Below are 19,602 nucleotides of genomic sequence, written 5' to 3' on the forward strand. Positions count from 1 at the left end.
TTACGCTTTTTTAGATCAGTCTATTCTTGATGTCTTGAAGACAAATTTAATTTCATATATAAATCTAAATAAAATATTTATATTTCCTGTAAAATAGGATAATTCTGACCAAATATTAGCACCTTTTCTAGGCTCAAGTTCTCAGTGTGGTAAAACAGCATATATATATAGATATTAGTATTGCTGTCACTCTCTTCTCAAATATTTTTGTTTTGTTTTTTTAACCCAAGACAGTGGAAGGTAATACAGAGAATATAGGTTTTGTGGTGTGGTAGATTGAAAGCCACTCTAGCTATGTGGACCTGAGGCAAGTACATTTAACATTTTAAAACTATTTCCTACTTATAAAATGATGATAAAAATACGTAGAGTTGCTGTAAAATTAACTAAGGTAATATGTACAAAGTACCTGACATATACTGGGTTTCCATAAATGATTTCTATTTTTACATACCTAATAGGAAAGATTCTTCTGTACAAAATCTTTTTGATACTTAAGTAACCAAAATACCTTGTATAGGATATAAAACAAACTTTTGTTGAATTTTGTTGTATACGAAAGTAGTATGTTTAGATTTACTTATCAGCTACTGACAAATAGTTTATTTTCTTGTGAAAAGACTGTCTATAGGATAATTTTAGCAATAAGGAATCCAAAGTGTAGTGATTCCTAGTGAGATTTTTATTTTAATGTCAAATTCTAGTTCAATTCTGATCCTAGCTCTTGAGGTTAAAATTAGTGCAGCTGTAACTGTTTTGACATCCAGAAAGGAGTTTCAAAATTTGCAGTGTTCTGTAATATAGTGGTCTGCTTAAAGAAGGGTTTTTTTTAAAAAAACCTATTATGCACAAGTCAGATTCTTAGTGAATGATTGCTTTGGGAATACTGAGTGATTCGTAGATCTGTTTTAGAAATTAACTTTTAACATTTCGTGTATGCAGAACAGATTTTATTATTACTGCCAGTCATGATGGACATGTCAAGTTCTGGAAAAAAATAGAAGAGGGAATTGAATTTGTTAAACATTTTCGTAGTCACCTGGGTAAGAATTGCACCTCATTTTCTTGTAGCTCTTTCCTAAACTATACTAATTAAAGTTTAAATTTTTTAAATTTTTTTTCTTTGAATCATGCACATTTATTTTACTGGTATTTACTAGAATGTTTTAATTTCATTTATTGAAATAGGAGTTATTGAGTGTATTGCAGTTAGCTCTGAGGGAGCATTGTTCTGTTCTGTGGGTGATGATAAAGCAATGAAGGTGTTTGATGTAGTGAACTTTGACATGATCAACATGCTGAAACTTGGGTGAGTCTTTTTAAAAGTATATATATTTTAACTTATTGAAGTAATTTGTAAATCAGATTTTACCATTTAATAGGTTATTTCTAAATAGTATATTACCATATCTTTAAATAAAATGTGCTGTTGGGTTTTCTTGGGAAAATTAGATATAGTGAAGCCTTATAATGTTTGGAAGCATCTGCTATGATTTGTTATCAATCACATAAATTTCTAAACAGCATCATAACAAGGATTCCTTATATCCAAATTGACATTACTTAGTAATATTACTGGAGCTCCGTCATATCTAATTACTGGTAGTTACAGTTAACTTCCTTGCTTTACTCATTTCAGTAATATAGAATTGAGTTCCTATAAGATTTATTCACATTTTTGGAATTAAAGCTATTTATTGGTGACTTTAAACTTTGGAATATATTGATCCTAAAACTATGGTTAGATTGTACAGTATTAAGACTGATACTTTGTTTTAAGCATGTGTTTTTTAAGATAACATATTGAATTTATACACATCTAAATTAATGTCAGCTTGAAAGTCATAACAGTGTCAGAAAGTTTTGGGACTTGCCTTAGTCTGCTTGGATGCCATAACAAAAAAACCATAGACTAGGTGACTTAAATACAGAAATCTATTTTCTCACAGTTCTGGAGGCTGGAAAGTCCAAGATCAAGGTTCCATCAGGGATTGATTTCTGATGAGGGCTGTCTTTCTTACTTCTCCCTATGTTCTCCCATGGTTGGAGGAAGAAGGAAGGGAGAGGGAAGAAGGAAAGGGAGATCTTTTTTTCTTTTTATAAGGCCACAAGCCCATCAGATTAGGGCCCCACCCTGACTCTTATGAGCTCATTAACCTTAATTACCTCCTGAAGACCCTGTCTCTAGAAATTCCAACTGTGGGCTGAATTATGTCCACAATTCAAATAATTTCACATCTTAGAATTTCCTTCAAAATCAGTTTATGACTTTATGAGCCACTAAAGGAAATAAGTCTCATTATTTATGGTTAGAATGGCACAAACATACCTATCTTGATCATCTGTCCTACTCCCCAGGTTTGTTTCCTCAAAGTTTTCCATTCACAGATATTGAACGTTTGCCCTTTGAGAATACTTGGAAGAGTATATTTCAGACTTTGATAGAAATTCTTGAAGAAGAGGTCCGGAAGGTTTTGAGCATCAGCACCATGGTTAGAATAATAGTGTCACTTCTCAGAATAACTACTTTGAAGGAAACAACATTCATTTTTGAGTGTTTTAGTACAATTGATTAGATCAGTCTGAATTCTGTTATGCCTTGTTCATCAGGTAGAATGTTTAAAGCTTTGAGTTTTAATATCAAGATTTAGTTAGTAATGAGAGTGTTTTAGGACAGTGTTTTTCTTTGAAGTATTGTCATAATAAAGTATGTGATTTAAATATTTCAAGAAAGGATTTATAAAATATAGTATTACATGCTAATCTATTTTAAAGTAAGTTATACAGAGACTATTGTACAGAGATCCAAAAAGCAATGTCCCAGAAGATCTTAAGGTCCAGATCTGATTGTTTCCTTATCTGCCCAAGAGAAATAAATGTGCTGCTATATGCAGTTCTCTTCTTGTGTTTTGACAGATCCTCAGAATTATCATTATATTGATGAGGTCAGAAAGAGAAAAAATAAGTAACTATTCTTAGCTGTCCCTCCCCACTCTGTGTCTCTGCGAGTTTTGAGCAAGGAATCCAAAACTGTCTAAATCACCAGCCAAGACATTTTTGGTAGTGGGATAGGGAGGGATGCTTGCTTGTTGTGCTGACCTTTTTTTTTTCCCTCTCAATTCTTTACAATTTTAGCTATTTTCCTGGACAGTGTGAGTGGATCTATTGCCCAGGGGATGCAATTTCTTCAGTTGCTGCTTCCGAAAAGAGTACAGGAAAAATTTTCATTTATGATGGCCGAGGAGATAACCAGCCACTTCATATTTTTGACAAACTCCATACATCACCTCTTACTCAGATACGGCTAAACCCAGTTTACAAAGCAGTAGTGTCTTCTGACAAATCTGGGATGATTGAATATTGGACTGGGCCTCCTCATGAATATAAATTCCCCAAAAATGTGAACTGGGAATATAAAACTGACACTGATTTATATGAATTTGCCAAGTGTAAGGCTTATCCAACCAGCATATGTTTTTCACCAGATGGGAAGAAAATAGCTACTATTGGTTCTGATAGAAAAGTTAGAATTTTCAAGTTTTTAACTGGAAAACTCATGAGAGTCTTTGATGAATCACTAAGCGTAAGTGTAATTTAAATTTAACCGTACTTTACTTTTCTAAAAATGCTTTATTGTATGCCTTTTCTTGAAAGATCTTTTTTCTACACATAGACATTTAGGTAGACTTATTTTTTTCTTAGCACATTAAAGATATTCAACTGTTTCTGTTTTGTAGTGTTGCTCTTTGAAACTCTCTTCTCTAGGGGTTTATGATGTGCATTTTTCAAGTCAGTTATTGTCTTATTTTTGTGGTTATTGTTTTGTTTTTTACAATTTTGTTTTGTTTGCAAGCTGTTAAGATCCTCAAAACTCATTCTAGGACCCCTTATCTTCTCACTCTTTATTCACTCCTGTCCATATGACTACTTCTAAATTTACTTCTCTAGCCTTCCATTACAAGCGAACCCGGTGCTATCTCTTTCTTGTCTTGTCTTCATAAATGGTGCCAGTATCCATCTAGTTGCTCAAACCAGAAATCTAAGAGTTATCCTTAACTCTTTTACCCTTCTATGTAATTCATTGGAGTCCTGCCTATTTTGCTTTCCAAATATACTTTAAATTCACCAATTTCTTTTCAGCACAGCCATCACTAACCATAGTTCATGCTCTTTTGCCTGACCTATTATATGGCCTGCTATCTGTATTTATTCTGTCTTCTTCCTAATATCCACTCTGCACCCAGGGCCATCTTTTAAAAGCATGTATCTGGTCATGACATTCCTTTGCCTAGAACTTTTCAGTTAATTCCTTCTGTTCTTGGGATCAAGACCAGAGTCATGGCTTACCATGTTGTGACACCATAAGTCACCTTTCTGCCTGCCTCTTTTTCTGCCATTTGGGTCTTCTTTTTATTTCTTGAACCTGCCTCCCACCACAGGACCTTTTTATAAGTTGTTTCCTCCACCTGGAGTGAGGCCCTCCCTCCCTCCTCATATTCCTCCATTACCTATTGAACTGGTACTTCAAATTTCCAATGAAGAGTCACTTCCCCTGGGAGGCTTTCACTATTCATCCTGTCTTGCACAGTTTTTTTATTTTTTATTTATTTAATTAATTTATTTTCTGAGACAGAGTCGCACTTGAGTGCAGTGCCATGATCCAGCTCACTGCAACCTCCGCCCCCTGGGTTCAAGCGATTCTCCTGTCTCAGCTTCCCAAGTAGCTGGGACTATAGGCGTGTGCCACCACACCTAGCTAATATATATATGTATTTTTTTTTTTTTTTTTTTTTTTTTTTTTTTTTTAGTAGAGGTGGGTTTCACTGTGTTAGCCAGGCTGGTCTTGAACTCCTGGCCTCAAGTGATCCGCCTGCCTTGGCCTCCCAAAGTGCTGGGATTACAGGTGTGAGGCACCATGCCAAGCCAGCAGAGTTTTTTTTAATGTGACTGTAGATCACTCTTTCTTTTAGAGCATTTGATATGGTCGTATTATTTGATTAATGTGTACCACCTCCAGTAGACTAAGCCCTATGTGATCTGTTTTCTCATGATTCTATCTCCAGCAGTGAGAACAGTACCTCACTTAGAGTTACTCAAATATTTTGAAAGAGTGACTCTAGCCATCACTTGTTAGACTGCTAACAAGAATTTGTTACAGCATGTAGTTGTGGAGTAAGAGTTTTTAATCCATGCAGTTAAGTGGTTTCTGTGATTGCAACTATTGCCATCAAGTGGTTCTCTGAATCCTCTGAGTCTGGATTGAACCTTTGTAGCAAAGTTTATTGTATGAGAGTGTCAGTTCTTTTGTCCTTGGCAGTGACCAATTGGCATTGGATTCCCTGCTGTAAGCTCTTCATAAATTCTGTCAACTCTTTCTAGTGGCGCTCTTGTTTTGGTGGCACGTGGTAATAAATGAGTTGGTTGTCTGTCTGTCTGAAGTAATATAATTCCAGACACATGTGAAGATCTGTTTGCCAGCCAAATTATCCTCATGACAAATGTTCTTGTTGGAAGAAGATAGCTTTCCACTCTGCTTTTAAGGAGAAACATTTATCGGTAATACTTTCTTTAATGGTGGCAGATAACTAAATATGACTTGCAATTTAAATATAATTTTAAAACTCTATTAACTTGGCAGCTCTTCCAAGATCCCTTAGGCAAAGAAATATTCAGAATCTAGTCTCTGGACACAAATCTCTTAACACACATACTCTGAGCTGCTCAATCCACTCTATTTGCTCATTGTTGTCTTCAACATTTGCTTGAATGATTAGCCTGAGGTGACAAGAAGTCAGTAGTAGAACTTAAGACAGAAGTGGAGATTCAGAATGAGAGTTTGCTAAAAAAGCCAACCATCAGTTAAATTACTTAAAGTGCTAGTGACTAGTAAATGACTGGAATCTCAAGGAGGTGGTAGTGGAGGAGGGTAGTTTCTAACCAATCAGAATCCTAGTTTAACAGAAAAGAAATTGAATGAGATGGTGTAAATTATCTTTTAGTATTTATTAACCAGGGTCACTATATATGGCCGTGCAGTTGAATATCACAGAAGCCGTGCTATGAAGTCCAGAGCACTCTAAAAAGATTCTGATCAGGTACTTACCAGGTTGGATAACATTTATGGAATACTTATATAGGGAGAGATGACCACCTACAGACCTTATGCCTTAAAAACTGAGTCTTCTCTCTAGCAGAAGTGATCATTAGCCCTTCCCTGCAAAATGTGTAGTCCAGCATCCTAGGCTATTCCTGGCACATGAATAAGCAGTGTAATATGTATCAGTCTCTCTGTCTTTGAGACTAGAGACAAGAAAACCTAACAACTAGGCTTTTTAACTGTTCTGTAAGACCTTGTCCTTGTGCTTATACCCTAACACACATACCTCCTTTTGATTTTTTGAGTTTTGTATATAGTTCTAACCTTATCCAGAAAACACAAGATTATGGTTAATGTAAGCATGAAATAAGGATAGAATTAGATGGGACAGAAGTCTGGCTTATTTTCATCTGCAATGGAGAGCTATTTTTGAATGCTACGGTTTGATGCCCTGATTGTGTAGAAAACAATGTAAAGATCGTTATTATCTTTTGGAAGGTTCATAATATGTTAATACAGTTATTGAGATGTGATGCCTATCTTGAAATTTGTGTAATATCAAAAGAAAAGTCAACCAAATTTCCAAACTATAAAGGACACTCATAGAAATAGTCATATCTACTAAATCACATGTACCTAATGGTAATCTCACTGCCCTGTGTCAGAATAACTTGAAACATTTTCTGAAATATCATGAATTTGTTATAAATTAGTGAGATAATTCATTCAGCAAAAATTGAGTGCTTGTTATGTCAGGCACGTAACCTTGCTCAAGGACCTCATAGTCTATAGCTGCATTATCCAGTATAAATAGTCACTAGCCACATAGTCTATAGCTGCATTATCCAGTATAAATAGTCACTAGCCACGTGTCTACTGAGCATTTGATAGATGGCTAGTCCAAACTGAGATATGCTGAAAGTGTAAAATACAAGATTTCAAAGACTTAATTTTTTTTAAAAGAATGTAAGTTATCTCAATTTTTTGTATTGTTAATGTTGAGATGATATTCTGAATATTTTGAGTTTAATCAAACATTAAAATGAAATTCACCTGTTTCTTTTTACTTTGTTTAATGTAACTACTAGACACTTTAAAATTACATATGTGGCTTGTGTTATATTTCATTGGAAAGTGCTACTCTGTGCCTTTTAAAAGGCAGCAGATGTATTCTGTACAGAAAGCAGTAGTTATATTAACCAACCGGGTTTTGTTTTAAGTTAGAAGAACCAGTTACCATTTTGAAATACAATTGTTTTTTGGTTTTTTTTTTTTGAGACGGAGTCTCACTCTGTCCCCCAGGCCAGAGTGCAATGGCGCAATTTCGGCTCACTGCAGCGTCTGCCTCCTAGGTTCAAGCGATTCTCTTGCCCCAGCCTCCCGAGTAGCTGGGATTACAGGCACGCATCACCATGCCCGGCTAAGTTTTTATGTTTTTAGTGGAGACGGGGCTTCACCATGTTGGCCAGGCTGTTCTTGAACTGACCTCAGGTGATCCACCTGCCTTGGCCTCCCACAGTGCTGGGATTAGAGGCATAAGCCACCAAGCCCAGCCTGAAATACTATTTTTTAGTGATTGGACTTACTAATGTCTATTTCATATTGTTTAGAATCCCTCTTAAGAAGTACAAACAGTTAGTGGCTCTTAATATGTATTCTGCTTCTATTTAAATTCTCATTGCATATATAGATAGATGGGTTGATATAGATATAGGTATATGTATATGGAGTTTTTGTCACTAAATGGTTTATTTCCTAGATGTTTACTGAACTGCAACAGATGAGGCAACAGTTACCAGACATGGAATTTGGCCGACGAATGGCTGTAGAACGTGAGTTGGAGAAGGTTGATGCTGTAAGATTAATTAATATAGTTTTTGATGAAACTGGACACTTCGTGCTGTATGGAACAATGCTGGGCATTAAAGTTATAAATGTAGAGACAAACCGGTAAGCTTTAATATGAGGTATGTTTTTTAAAAATGTGTTTGTGGGGGACCATTTCCTCCATCATGGGAACAGTGGGAGTATTGTTTGTTCCAAGAAAAGTGGAATGGCCCCAAATGTCTAAACTTAACCAAATGTTTTGACTGGATTTTTCTGTGGTCTCTTGGTTGTTTATAATCTTATGTAGAAAGTTTCCACTCATGTTTGTAAAAGAAATGGAAAGAAGATATGCGTAGTTTCTAGTTGTGTGTTTTTTTTAACAAGTTTGTCTGTCTTTGCTTATTGATTTAAATTAGCCTGGTTCATGTTAAATGTTGCCAAAGATTTTAACCACAGAATTCAGCATTACTTCCAGCTAGACATAAAATCAAAAGTCAAAATGCATGAAACCACAGTAAGCCTTTTTTGTGAAAACAGTCCATTTGGTCTTAGTACAAAGTAGCTACAATCAGATACTCTGACTGAATGTAAATGAACAGAACTTAATATTTTGAGAAAAAAATGTCCTGCACATTTCCATGTATAAACATATTTGTAGTTCTTGGCAATACAAAATCTTTGAAGTTTTGCAGAACAGTTAACAGACATGGAATTTTAATAAGAACAGGTTAAAACTGTATAAACAAATGATTGATTGTTTTTAATAGACCTTACTTTTTTGAACAGTTTTAGGTTCACAGCAAAATTAAGAGGAAGATACAGAGATTTCCCATATACCCTCTGCGCCAACACATGCATAGCCTCCCCATTATCAACATCCCCCACCAGAGTGGTACATTTGTTACCATTGATGAACCCACATTGACACATCATTATCACCCAGAGTCCATAGTTTACGTTAGGGTTCATCCTTGGTGTTGTATATTCTATAGGTTTGCAGAAATGTATAATGGCATGTATCCACCATTATATTATCATATAGAGTAGTTTTACTGCCTTCAAAATCCTCTGCTCTGACTGTTCAACCACTGATCTTTTCACCATCTCCATAGTTTTGCCTCTTCCAGAATGTGATATAGCTAAAATCATATAGTATGTAGTCTGTCCAGATTGGCTTCTTTCGGTAATATGCATTTAAGTTTCTTCCATGCCTTTCCACAGCTTGATAGCTCATTTCTTTTTAGCACTGAATAATACTACATTGTCTGGATGTACCGCAGTTTATCTATTCACCTACTGAAAGACATCTTGGTTGCTTCCAAGTTTTGGCAGTTGTGTATAAAAGCTGCTATAAACATCTGTGTACAGGTGTTTGTGTAGTCATTTCAGCTCCTTTTGGTAAATACCAAGGGGCACAATTGCTGGATCATATGGTAACAGAATGTTTAGTTTTTTAACAAACAGCCAAACTGCCTTTCGAAGTGGCTGTACTCTTTTTGCATTCCCACCAGCAGTGAATGAGTGTTCCTGTCACTCCACATCTGTGCCACCATTTGGTATTGTCAGTGTTCCAGATTTGGGCCATTTTAATAGATGTGTAGTGGTATCTTGTTTTAGTGTGGATTTCCCTGGCAACATATGAGGTGGAGTGTCTTCTCATATGCTAGTTACCATCTGTATATCTCTTTGATCAAGTATATGTGAAGGTCCTTGGGACATTTTTAAATTGGGTTGTGTTCTTATTGTTGTGTTTTAAGAGTTCTTTATATATATATGTATATATGTATATACATATATATATACTTTTTTTTTAAAAAAAGTTCTTTATATATTTTGGATAACAGTCCTTCATGAGCTGTTCTCCTAGTCTGTGACTTTTCATTCTCTTGATTGGATTTTTGTTGTTGTTTTTTATTGAGACGGAGTCTTGTTCTGTCACCCAGGCTGGAGAGCAGTGGCACGATCTCAGCTCACAGCCTCTGCCTCTTGAGTTCAAGTGATTCTTGTGTCTCAGCCTCCCTAGTAATTGGGATTACAGGTGCCTGCCACCATGCTTGACCAATTTCTTGTATTTTTAATGGAGATGGGGTTTCACCACATTGGCCAGGCTGGTCTCAAACTCCTGACCTCAAGTGATCTGCCTGCCTCGGCCTCCCAAAGTGCTGGGATTATAGGTGTGAGCCACCGTGCCTGGCCTCATTTCTCTTTTTTAACCTGAAAATTATAGCTGCCTACCAGTTTAAATTGATACCTTTTGGGGGGCAAGAGAAACACTTTTAAAAATATTTCACTAGTTATTTTGTACATAGATAAGATAGTTGATTCCCAGCTTTTATCTGTAAAGTTGTCATAATTGGAATTAACTTCGGTGATTCTGTTGTATAAAACATTGTTATATTTTTAGGTGTGTGCGGATTTTAGGCAAACAAGAAAATATTAGAGTGATGCAATTGGCTTTGTTCCAGGGGATAGCCAAAAAGCATCGTGCTGCAACTACTATAGAGATGAAAGCTTCTGAAAATCCTGTTCTTCAGAATATTCAAGCTGACCCAACAGTAGTCTGTACATCGTTCAAAAAGAATAGATTTTATATGGTATGTATAAGTACTAGGAAATTAGACGGTAATGTTCCTTCCAGTTTGGTTTGACTTTTCTTTGTTTGTACCTTCAACTGAAGAAAATGTTGGCACTAATAGCAGACTTCCTAAACAACCAGAATACCATCTTACATTAATATTGTAGAATTTTAAAGTTAGGAGTTGATTTTAAGTATTTCTGTACTGTTTTCTATAATGTTTTAAAATTTTTCAACCTCGCTTCCACAACTATTTGTGTTGTTTTAGATAGTAGAAAGTTAGTGGTTATAGTCATAATTACATCTAAAATAGTTTCACTGTGGAATTTTAAAATAGTGTTTTTATTTTTTCAGCCTTTACTCTTGAATATAATTTATCTTCCCCAAATTAGCACAGCTTCCTTCTCTAAATGCATTTCCTTTTTTACCTTTTGACTTTTATTTTAATGGTGCTACCTTGGAATTATATATTCCTGTGGAATTTTTTTTTTCCTCTGGAGAACTAAAAGTACTTTGCATATTAACTAAGACTGAGATAGTTAAAATCAAACTACTGTGCCATGAAGGAGGAGCACAATTTTATTTGTTCATCCAAGCAGGAAAATCAAAAGTATAGAGACCTATGCCCTTGCATTCTATCCTTCACAGTGGAATCAGAGAACTTTTTAAGACCCAAACGTGACTCTTATTTTCTGCCTAATACCCTTTAATGGTGCCCCAGCTATCTATGCTGGCTGGCCCTCCTCACTTCCGTAGCTTTATCTTTCTTCATTTTTCGTTCATTTGCTACACCAACCATACTGAAAGTTCACATGTAGTTGAGTGTGCTTTTTAAACTCTGGGCCTTTGCACAGGCTCTTCATTCTGCCAGCCACACACCTCTCTCCAACTCCTAACTCATACTTCAAGTCTCAGTTTGGAAGCCCCTCTTTTTTTTGGAGATGGTGTCTTGCTCTGTTGCTCAGGCTAGAGTGCAGTGACACGACCTTGGCTCACTGCAGCCTCTGCCTCCTGGGTTCCAGCAATTCGCCTGCCTCAGTCTCCTGGGTAGCTGGGATTACAGGTGCATGCCACCACACCCCGCTAATTTTTGTATTTTTAGTAGTGACACGGTTTCACCATGTTGGCCAGGCTGGTCTCGAACTCTTGACCTCAGGTAATCCACCTGACTCAGCCTCCCAAAGTGCTGGAATTACAGGTGTGAGCCACCGCACCCAGCCTGGAAGCCCTTTTTAACATCAAGTCTGAGTTAGATGTGCCTGCTATGTTTCTCTTATGCTTCCCCTGTCATATGATGTGTCACACCTTTTGTGTGAACATCAATAATTTGTTTATTTTTTTTGTCTCTGACGCTGTGCTCTTCTGAAGATAAAATCCATAAATACAGGCACTATGTCGTCTTCACTGTTAAATCCAGAAAGTTAGGAAATGACTTATAGCATTATAGTATATTCATTCATTCCTCCAAAATATTGTAAACTGTTGTAATGCTATTAAGGTTAATAGCATTTGATAAATGTATGAAATAGCAGTTTCCCTACCCCAACCAACCTTCCATCTAAATGGGTAAATTCTTTTAAGATGAGAATTTCATTTACAACTTTCAAAATTGTTACTAAAAATTTATTAGTATATGAAGGAAAAAAATTAATCGTTTTTACCTTTTATTTAACTTTGTTAGGAAGTAAAAATTACCCATAAAAGATAATTCTTGGCCAGGAATGGTGGCTTATCCCTGTAAATCCAGCACTTTGGAGGGGCGCAAGCAGGAAGATCATTTGAGCCCAGGACCAAGACCTGCCTGGGCAACATAGCAAGACCTCATCTCTACAAAAAATTTAAGAAGCTAACCAGGCATGGTGGTGTGCACATGTGGTCTCAGCCATGCTGGAAGCTGACATGGTAGGATCTCTTGAGCCAAGGAATTCAAGGTTGCAGTGAGCTATGATCACACCACTGCACTTCAGCCTGGGTGACAGAGCAAGACCCTATTGCTAAACAAAAACAGGCAAAAAAGGATATTTCTTGATATACACCAAAAACACATACACTAATTTTCCATCCACTTGATTCAAAAAACTTTGTTATATTTTTTCTTTTCCAAGTTTACTTGTATGTTGATTAAAGCATATATATTCATTATAAAGTTTGAAAAAATAGAGAAACAAAATAAGTAATTCACTGTAGCTTTATACAGCTAACATTGTTATGAATTTTCTTTGAGTCTTACTAGTACATATTCTTAAGCAAAACTAAAATGGTATGCATATATATGAATTTTGTGTCCCATTTTTCAGATCCAACATGAAATAAAAGTATAATTTTACAAATCCGTATATGAGCTAAATCATAATTTTTCAGATCCAACATCATGAAATAAAAGTATAATTTTACAAATCCATATATCAGCTAAGTCATGACTTTAAAAAATTCATATAAACAAATAGTACAACAGACATGCCATTCCTCTGAAAACTGGAGAATAGGATGTTAAGGTGATAGCATCCTAACTTGGTTGTTTATTTGGAATCTATCCAAGCAGATCAAGGAATGACATTAGGCAAGATAGGGATGGAGGCACTAGCTTTATGTTCCCATAATTAAGTTACATGAGATAGAGGTTGCTTAGGAGAGAACATTTCTACTTAAAGTAAAAGAAACAGGCCTTGAGAAGTCCAGAGTTTTAACAATTGAAAGGTTTTTCTCAATTCTTCCTAGACCCCGAGGATCTGAGATTTCTACAACTTCACTGAAAATTTGCATTCTTTCTCCTATGCTTCAGGGTTAGATTCTAGGTCAGGTGGGACTGTGAAAAAAAATTAAGGATCCATTACGGATTCGTTTTTGTGAATCCTTATTCTACCTAGCATGGGGTCCTGCTCACAGTAGTAATAACAACTGTTAATATGTATATAATACCCTCTATGTATTAGGCACTGTTCTCCAAGGACTTAATATCTATTCGTTTAATCTTCACAACTACCTTCATTGCAAGGTAGGTACTGTTATCATCATATATGAGTGAGGGAAGAGAAGAAATGAATTCACATCCCCAAAGTCACAGAACTGGAATTCAAATCCAAACAATCTAAATAATGAAGTGAGCAACAAACAGGTGGCACGTTAGGCCTTAGTAGAAGGCATAAGTTGAGAGCTACCACAGATGAAACAATTATTCTTGTTAAATGTTTGCCCAAGAAAATTTCTAACCAAAGAAATTAAATTCCATTTGAAATCAATGTGTTCAGTATGTTATGTGGATCCTTTTCATATTAGGCAATGTAAAAATAATTTAATTGCCTGACACATCCTGTGATGGGAAGTGATTTCTGAAATAAGGATTCTGATGTGAATTCTTACATTTCTTAAGTACTTCATTAGAAATTCTGTTGTTCATAAAATTTTTACCAGATGAAAACTTCAATTCGTTGACTCACTTTTTACTTTCTTCCTTGAGTTTACCAAACGAGAACCAGAAGATACGAAAAGTGCAGATTCTGATCGAGATGTTTTTAATGAGAAACCTTCTAAAGAAGAAGTCATGGCAGCTACTCAAGCTGAAGGACCTAAACGAGTTTCGGACAGTGCCATTATCCACACCAGCATGGGAGACATTCACACCAAACTTTTTCCTGTTGAGTATGTATAACAACTGTTTTTATTGGCTTATGTAATTAAGAATGTAAATGTGTATATCTGAAGAAACTATGCAACTTAAAATTCCCGTTACGTTGACTTAAGGAATTTTGAAGAAATGTTTGATAAAAAAAAACATCTATTCCTGAGCTTTCTGATAAGTGTTATGGTAGAAAATGGGAAATTTTTATACATATATACTTTATAGGTTCATTACGAGGACAAAATGTATTGGCTAAGAAAGTGCTGAGTGTAAACTGTAAAGTGATACACAAATGTATATCACTGTTACTGTTAAGAACACACCTGAACTCTAGGTTTTGTGGATTGCTTTGCTTTCCTCTCAAAGCAAATCCTTAAGAGAAAGATAATTATGTTTCCTTACCAACAGTTGCTAGATACATACTATCTCTTTATAGTTTCGTAGCTCTGTGTTTTAAAAGTGAACTACAAGCTGGGTGCAGTGGCACGCACTTGTAATCCCAGCTATTCAGGAGGTTAAGACAGGAAGATCAGTGGAGGCCAGCAGTTTGAGACTAGCCCGAGCAACACGGCAAGACCCTATCTCTTAAAAAAAAATTTTTTTAATTAGCTGGGCATGGTGGCATGCACCTGTATTCCTGGCTATGCTAGAGGCTGAGGTCAAAAGATGTCTTGAGCCTAGGAGTTTGAGGCTGCAGTTAGCTATGGTCACACCACTGCACTCCAACCTGGGCAACAGAGTGAGACCCTGTTTCTACAAAAACCAATTACAACAAAACCATAAGGGCTTCAATTGAAAAAAAGGTGAACAGTTTTCTGGACAGTTTAAAAGACTGTAAAATTAACATACAATGTCAAATACAATAGAGTATCTCTGGCCATTCTTGACCCAAAAAATGACATCTTTTACAACACTTTTACTTAAAAGTTCTTATTTATTAATATTTTGAATATGAATGTTTTATACCATATCTTGGTACTCAACAAATAACTAGGCAGTTCTAGACTCTTGGACAGTCTCACTTTAAGTGCTCAAAACCCATGTACTCTTCGGCCTTGTTTGCTGATGTACTTGGGTACAAGATTCTCTTGGTTCGTCCATTTCCAGCTCTTAGAAGTATTACATGGTAATGGACCATATGAAATAATTGCATAATTATCAGTTAATATTATTGAGAAAGCTTCGTACTCTGAGTGTGATAAGCTTCGTACTCTGAGTGTGATCGTCATTTAAAGTTGAATAAATTTAGATGTCATTTCTATGATTAAGGTTTTGGCCAAGAGTATGTCGCTGTAGCATAACAATGCTTTTGTAAGAAAATGACCTTTCCCAGGAACTTAACCTATACTACTTACATGCAGACCTATAATACTATATGGAGTAAACTAACTTAAGATATTGGGCCAGGTGCAGTGGCTCAGGCCTGTAATCCCAGCACTTTAGGAGGCTGAGGCAGGAGGATCTCTTGAGTCCAGGAGGTCAAGATCAGCCTAGGCAATATAGTAAGACCTTGTCTCTTAAGAAAAAAACATATTTTTAAGGTGCTGTGGCTGTATTTTTTTTGACTGCTAAATGACCTTGAAATTTTAATACTGTCAAACTCAAATATTAGTTAAGCAGTCATGTTCTAAAGATAACTAAGTTAAACAATAAGAATATAATACTTACATGACCCTCCATGCTTCTCCTGAGATTAGAGATTATGAAAAAAAAAACTGTCCTTCTGAAACATTCAGAAGACATGGAAAGGAAACATCATTAGGAAGCAGAACTGCAAAGAAAACTGTTTTAAGATGCTCTGAATAGATTTCATATTTGTAATGTATGTCTTAATAGGTGCCCTAAGACAGTGGAAAACTTCTGTGTTCACAGCAGAAATGGTTATTATAATGGGCATACATTTCACCGTATAATTAAGGTAAGTTACACAAATTTCATGTGATTTAAGAAATACTGTATTATTACATAGCAAGAGATTTAAGTGCAAGGAATCTTCTTCTCTCACATTTATCAGTTTAGTGGAAAGGAACAGGAAAAATATACTATGGAAGCCAAAGAAGGAGTGGATGGTCATAAATATCAACATCTAGAATCAACAGGAATAGTGGCATGATTAGAAACACTGAAGCAGTGTTTTGTCCGCAGCTAAAGTAAAGGGTAAGATAACATCAGTAACCTAGGTAACCTGTTTGTAGTGGCTAGATAGGGTCTAGATCTAGAAGATATGATTTTTCAATCATAGAGGAGCCACAGTGCCATCTGATCTGTGAGAACCTGTAATATACCAGAGGAGGAGAGAGAACTCAGCCCCTGGATTTTGTTGAGCAGCTTTCCATAAAGTGGATGGGGCACTGATACAGTGCTTGGTTTCTGGCAGGTCAGAAATGGCAGGATGAAAAGTCAGATCTCAGAGTCCTAAAGGAATTAGCGAAAAGGCTTTCCAGGAAATCCACAGTATTTGGGGAAAGGGAGAGGGAGAAGAGGAGGGCAATTATATAAAACATAACATACAGATCCTCAAATTTATAGTATTAACTGGCTTTATCTAGGTTATTGGGAAAGATAGAACATGTCTATAAATGAGAAGATGACCTTTGCATTTATGTTTCAATCAAGGTGGTGGTTGAGCAATGGAAATACACCATCCAAATTTAAGTGTGAGGGTTTAATCAAATCACTTTATAGTGACAGTTAATATTACACTGAATACAAAGCACTCTTGGCAGAAATAAAACTTCAACTCGTACATATATAGAAAACGACAGTGTAATGTTTTTGTGTACTTTCTGTTAAGGGCTTCATGATTCAGACAGGAGATCCAACAGGTACTGGTATGGGAGGAGAAAGCATATGGGGAGGAGAATTTGAAGATGAATTTCATTCAACATTACGACATGACAGGCCGTACACACTCAGCATGGCTAACGCAGGATCAAATACTAATGGATCCCAGTTTTTCATAACAGTAGTACCAACAGTAAGTACAATATCATTGTTTATAAACTACAGATTGATAGGTTATGATGTAAGAGAGTGAACTCAGTAGAAGAGCTGCATTATTCTGTATTTTCTGCATTATTTATATCATCTACCAGAATACAAATATGAAAATGATCAAGAATATAAAATTATGTGACTAATCAGTTTAGAATTGGTAAAACAATACTTCCACTGTAGTAAGAAATATAATGGACTGCAATTCAAGATACTTTGAGTTTCAATCTCAACTCTGCCTCTACTGATGATGTAACCTAAAATAAATTATTTCTCTTCTGTGAGCCTATTTCCTCATCTTTAGAATACAAAGATTAGAGTATATGAATTCACAATTTTGAGACAATTTCCCCCACATTTTAGTATCTCTGAAATCAGAATACATTAGATTTGATGAAATACAGTGTAAGGTAACCTAGCTCTATTGCTATGCCATAACATAAAATTATAAAAATTACCTACTTTTTGTTTTGGAATTAAGCACTAAGTGACGAAGAAGGGAAAAATGTAACTACCATCTGCCAGGCACATAGTTTTATGTAGTATTCACAGTACTTCTACTATCAGTATCCCCAGTTTTCAATAATAGATGAAGAAACAGTGAGACATGATTAACTTGCCAAAAGGTCAGGTAGCCAAGCTAGCATTTGAACTCCCACCTGTCTAATGCCAAAGTATGTGCTGCATAAACTATTTCAAATTGCCTCTGAATAAACTGTTCAGGTAAGAGTCCTCCAGAGACCTTTTAAAGCCTTAGCCACAATTCTGTAAGCCATGTGAAGTAACTTACCTTTAGGGAAGATCTTCCAGTTCCCTTTGGTCTGAAAGATGCAGATATTTAATTAAACATTATACTATGCTTCTATTTTTTTTTAATACACTGGAAATAACTTTTAAAAGCTGCTACATTTTTATTGCTAAGAAATTATTGTACTTCTTTTTAAATATATGCTAAAGGGGAGTGTAAACTTAAATTCTCTTTAATTTGCTCAACTGGAGGATATAATTTAAAGAAATTGGGGTTTACCAAGATTTTCCATTTGTCCTCCAACACAGCCTTGGCTTGATAATAAGCATACAGTATTTGGACGAGTGACTAAAGGAATGGAAGTTGTACAGAGGATCTCCAACGTCAAAGTCAATCCCAAAACAGATAAGCCCTATGAGGATGTCAGCATCATAAATATTACTGTCAAGTAAAATAAGATTTGTTTTAATGTACTTGCAAATAAAAATACAATATTAAACAGATTATTTTACATTAGGAAGCTTAGGACTTGCTGAATATACAGATCATGTTTCAAAGATACAGTATTTTTGTATTTTTTATTAAAGGCTATTTTTTAAAAATTACCTTTGACTTTTCTCGCAATATTTCTAATCCTGGGAGGTGATAAATTGAGATGGACTAAACTCAGGGAAACAGCACTCATTATAGGTAATTTCTAATGAGCCTCAAATTAAATATTAAATAATTACGGTACTCTCCTCCACCCTCTTTCCCATGGTTTTCTTTCTACTGTCCACCATGATCCAAAAATAGGTGAGTACAATACAGTGAGATATTTTCAGACAGCAAGACCACATTCACTAACTTTTATTACAGTATACTGCTATAGTTGTTCTATTTTATTGTTGTTAATCTCTTACTGTGCCTAATTTATAAATTAAACTTTATCATATATATATATATATATATATATATATATATGAAAAAACAATATATATGGGGTTTAGTATCATCTGAAGTTTCAGGCATCCACTGGAGGTCTTAGAAGGTATCCCGTGCAATGACAACTCTATTAAATAATGACAGTGGTACACAACTGTGCTTTATTTTTTGAATACATGCCAGATACTCCGCCCTTATGTTTAGAGGAGTGCAGATCCCTCAAGAAAAAAATACTAGGATCTGATATTATGTGTCCTTTCCTTTGTTTTACAAGGTTTCAATGCCAAATATTTTAGTCTTTTGATAATTGTTTAGTAAGTAGTGGTAAGTAAAGCCTCAATAAACAGGAAGTCACTTTGGTCAAAGTGTTATATTGCTTAATAATTATGAAATATTCTTTCAAATGAAAGATTCAGAATAAGTGAATACCTGAGTCCTTGGTTTATTATATGCAGGTTGATTTACTCTTTCAGATTATTTTTCTAACATAGGTAAACAATTTTTTCTGTCCTCAAGTTATAGTATATCTTTAGAAAATATACCATTAAGAAGTATACATAAAAATTTTGGTATCTAACAATGGAGAGATTAGTAGAAATTGGAGCAGTAAAACAATATGAGCACAAATTCTTATATTGATTGATCTTCTTCACTTACACTTATAACTTACTTCATAACTATTAAGACTCACTGCTTCGTTTCCAGAAAGACTCTTTCAGAAACTTAAGGAAGAACATTCTCAACAGACCTGTGTAGGGAATTTATATTCTTAAGTCTTAAATCGGCTTAAACTTTTCCTTCTATTGATCAACAGGATT

At 35.4% G+C, this 19,602-nt stretch overlaps 1 protein-coding gene across 2 annotated transcripts in view; it reads left to right on the top strand.

Moving 5' to 3' along the window:
- The window catches only part of PPWD1 (peptidylprolyl isomerase domain and WD repeat containing 1), a 28,377-nt gene extending 9,912 nt beyond the window's left edge, over positions 1–18,465 (top strand). Inside the window, exons 4-12 of one of the 2 annotated variants that reach the window (XM_054487510.1) lie at positions 943–1,043; positions 1,189–1,309; positions 3,136–3,583; positions 7,857–8,047; positions 10,329–10,518; positions 13,957–14,138; positions 15,955–16,036; positions 16,913–17,095; positions 18,169–18,465. In XM_054487510.1, the coding sequence (XP_054343485.1) occupies positions 943–1,043; positions 1,189–1,309; positions 3,136–3,583; positions 7,857–8,047; positions 10,329–10,518; positions 13,957–14,138; positions 15,955–16,036; positions 16,913–17,095; positions 18,169–18,312 (1,642 nt within the window). In that variant the 3' untranslated portion in view covers positions 18,313–18,465. The remainder of the gene's footprint in view (positions 1–942; positions 1,044–1,188; positions 1,310–3,135; positions 3,584–7,856; positions 8,048–10,328; positions 10,519–13,956; positions 14,139–15,954; positions 16,037–16,912; positions 17,096–18,168) is intronic. The other variant, XM_054487511.1, reaches the window with a different exon arrangement.
- Positions 18,466–19,602: the final 1,137 nt, after the last annotated feature.

Source organism: Pongo pygmaeus, chromosome 4 (assembly GCF_028885625.2).
Source record: "Pongo pygmaeus isolate AG05252 chromosome 4, NHGRI_mPonPyg2-v2.0_pri, whole genome shotgun sequence".
NCBI classification, from domain to species: Eukaryota; Metazoa; Chordata; class Mammalia; order Primates; family Hominidae; genus Pongo; species Pongo pygmaeus.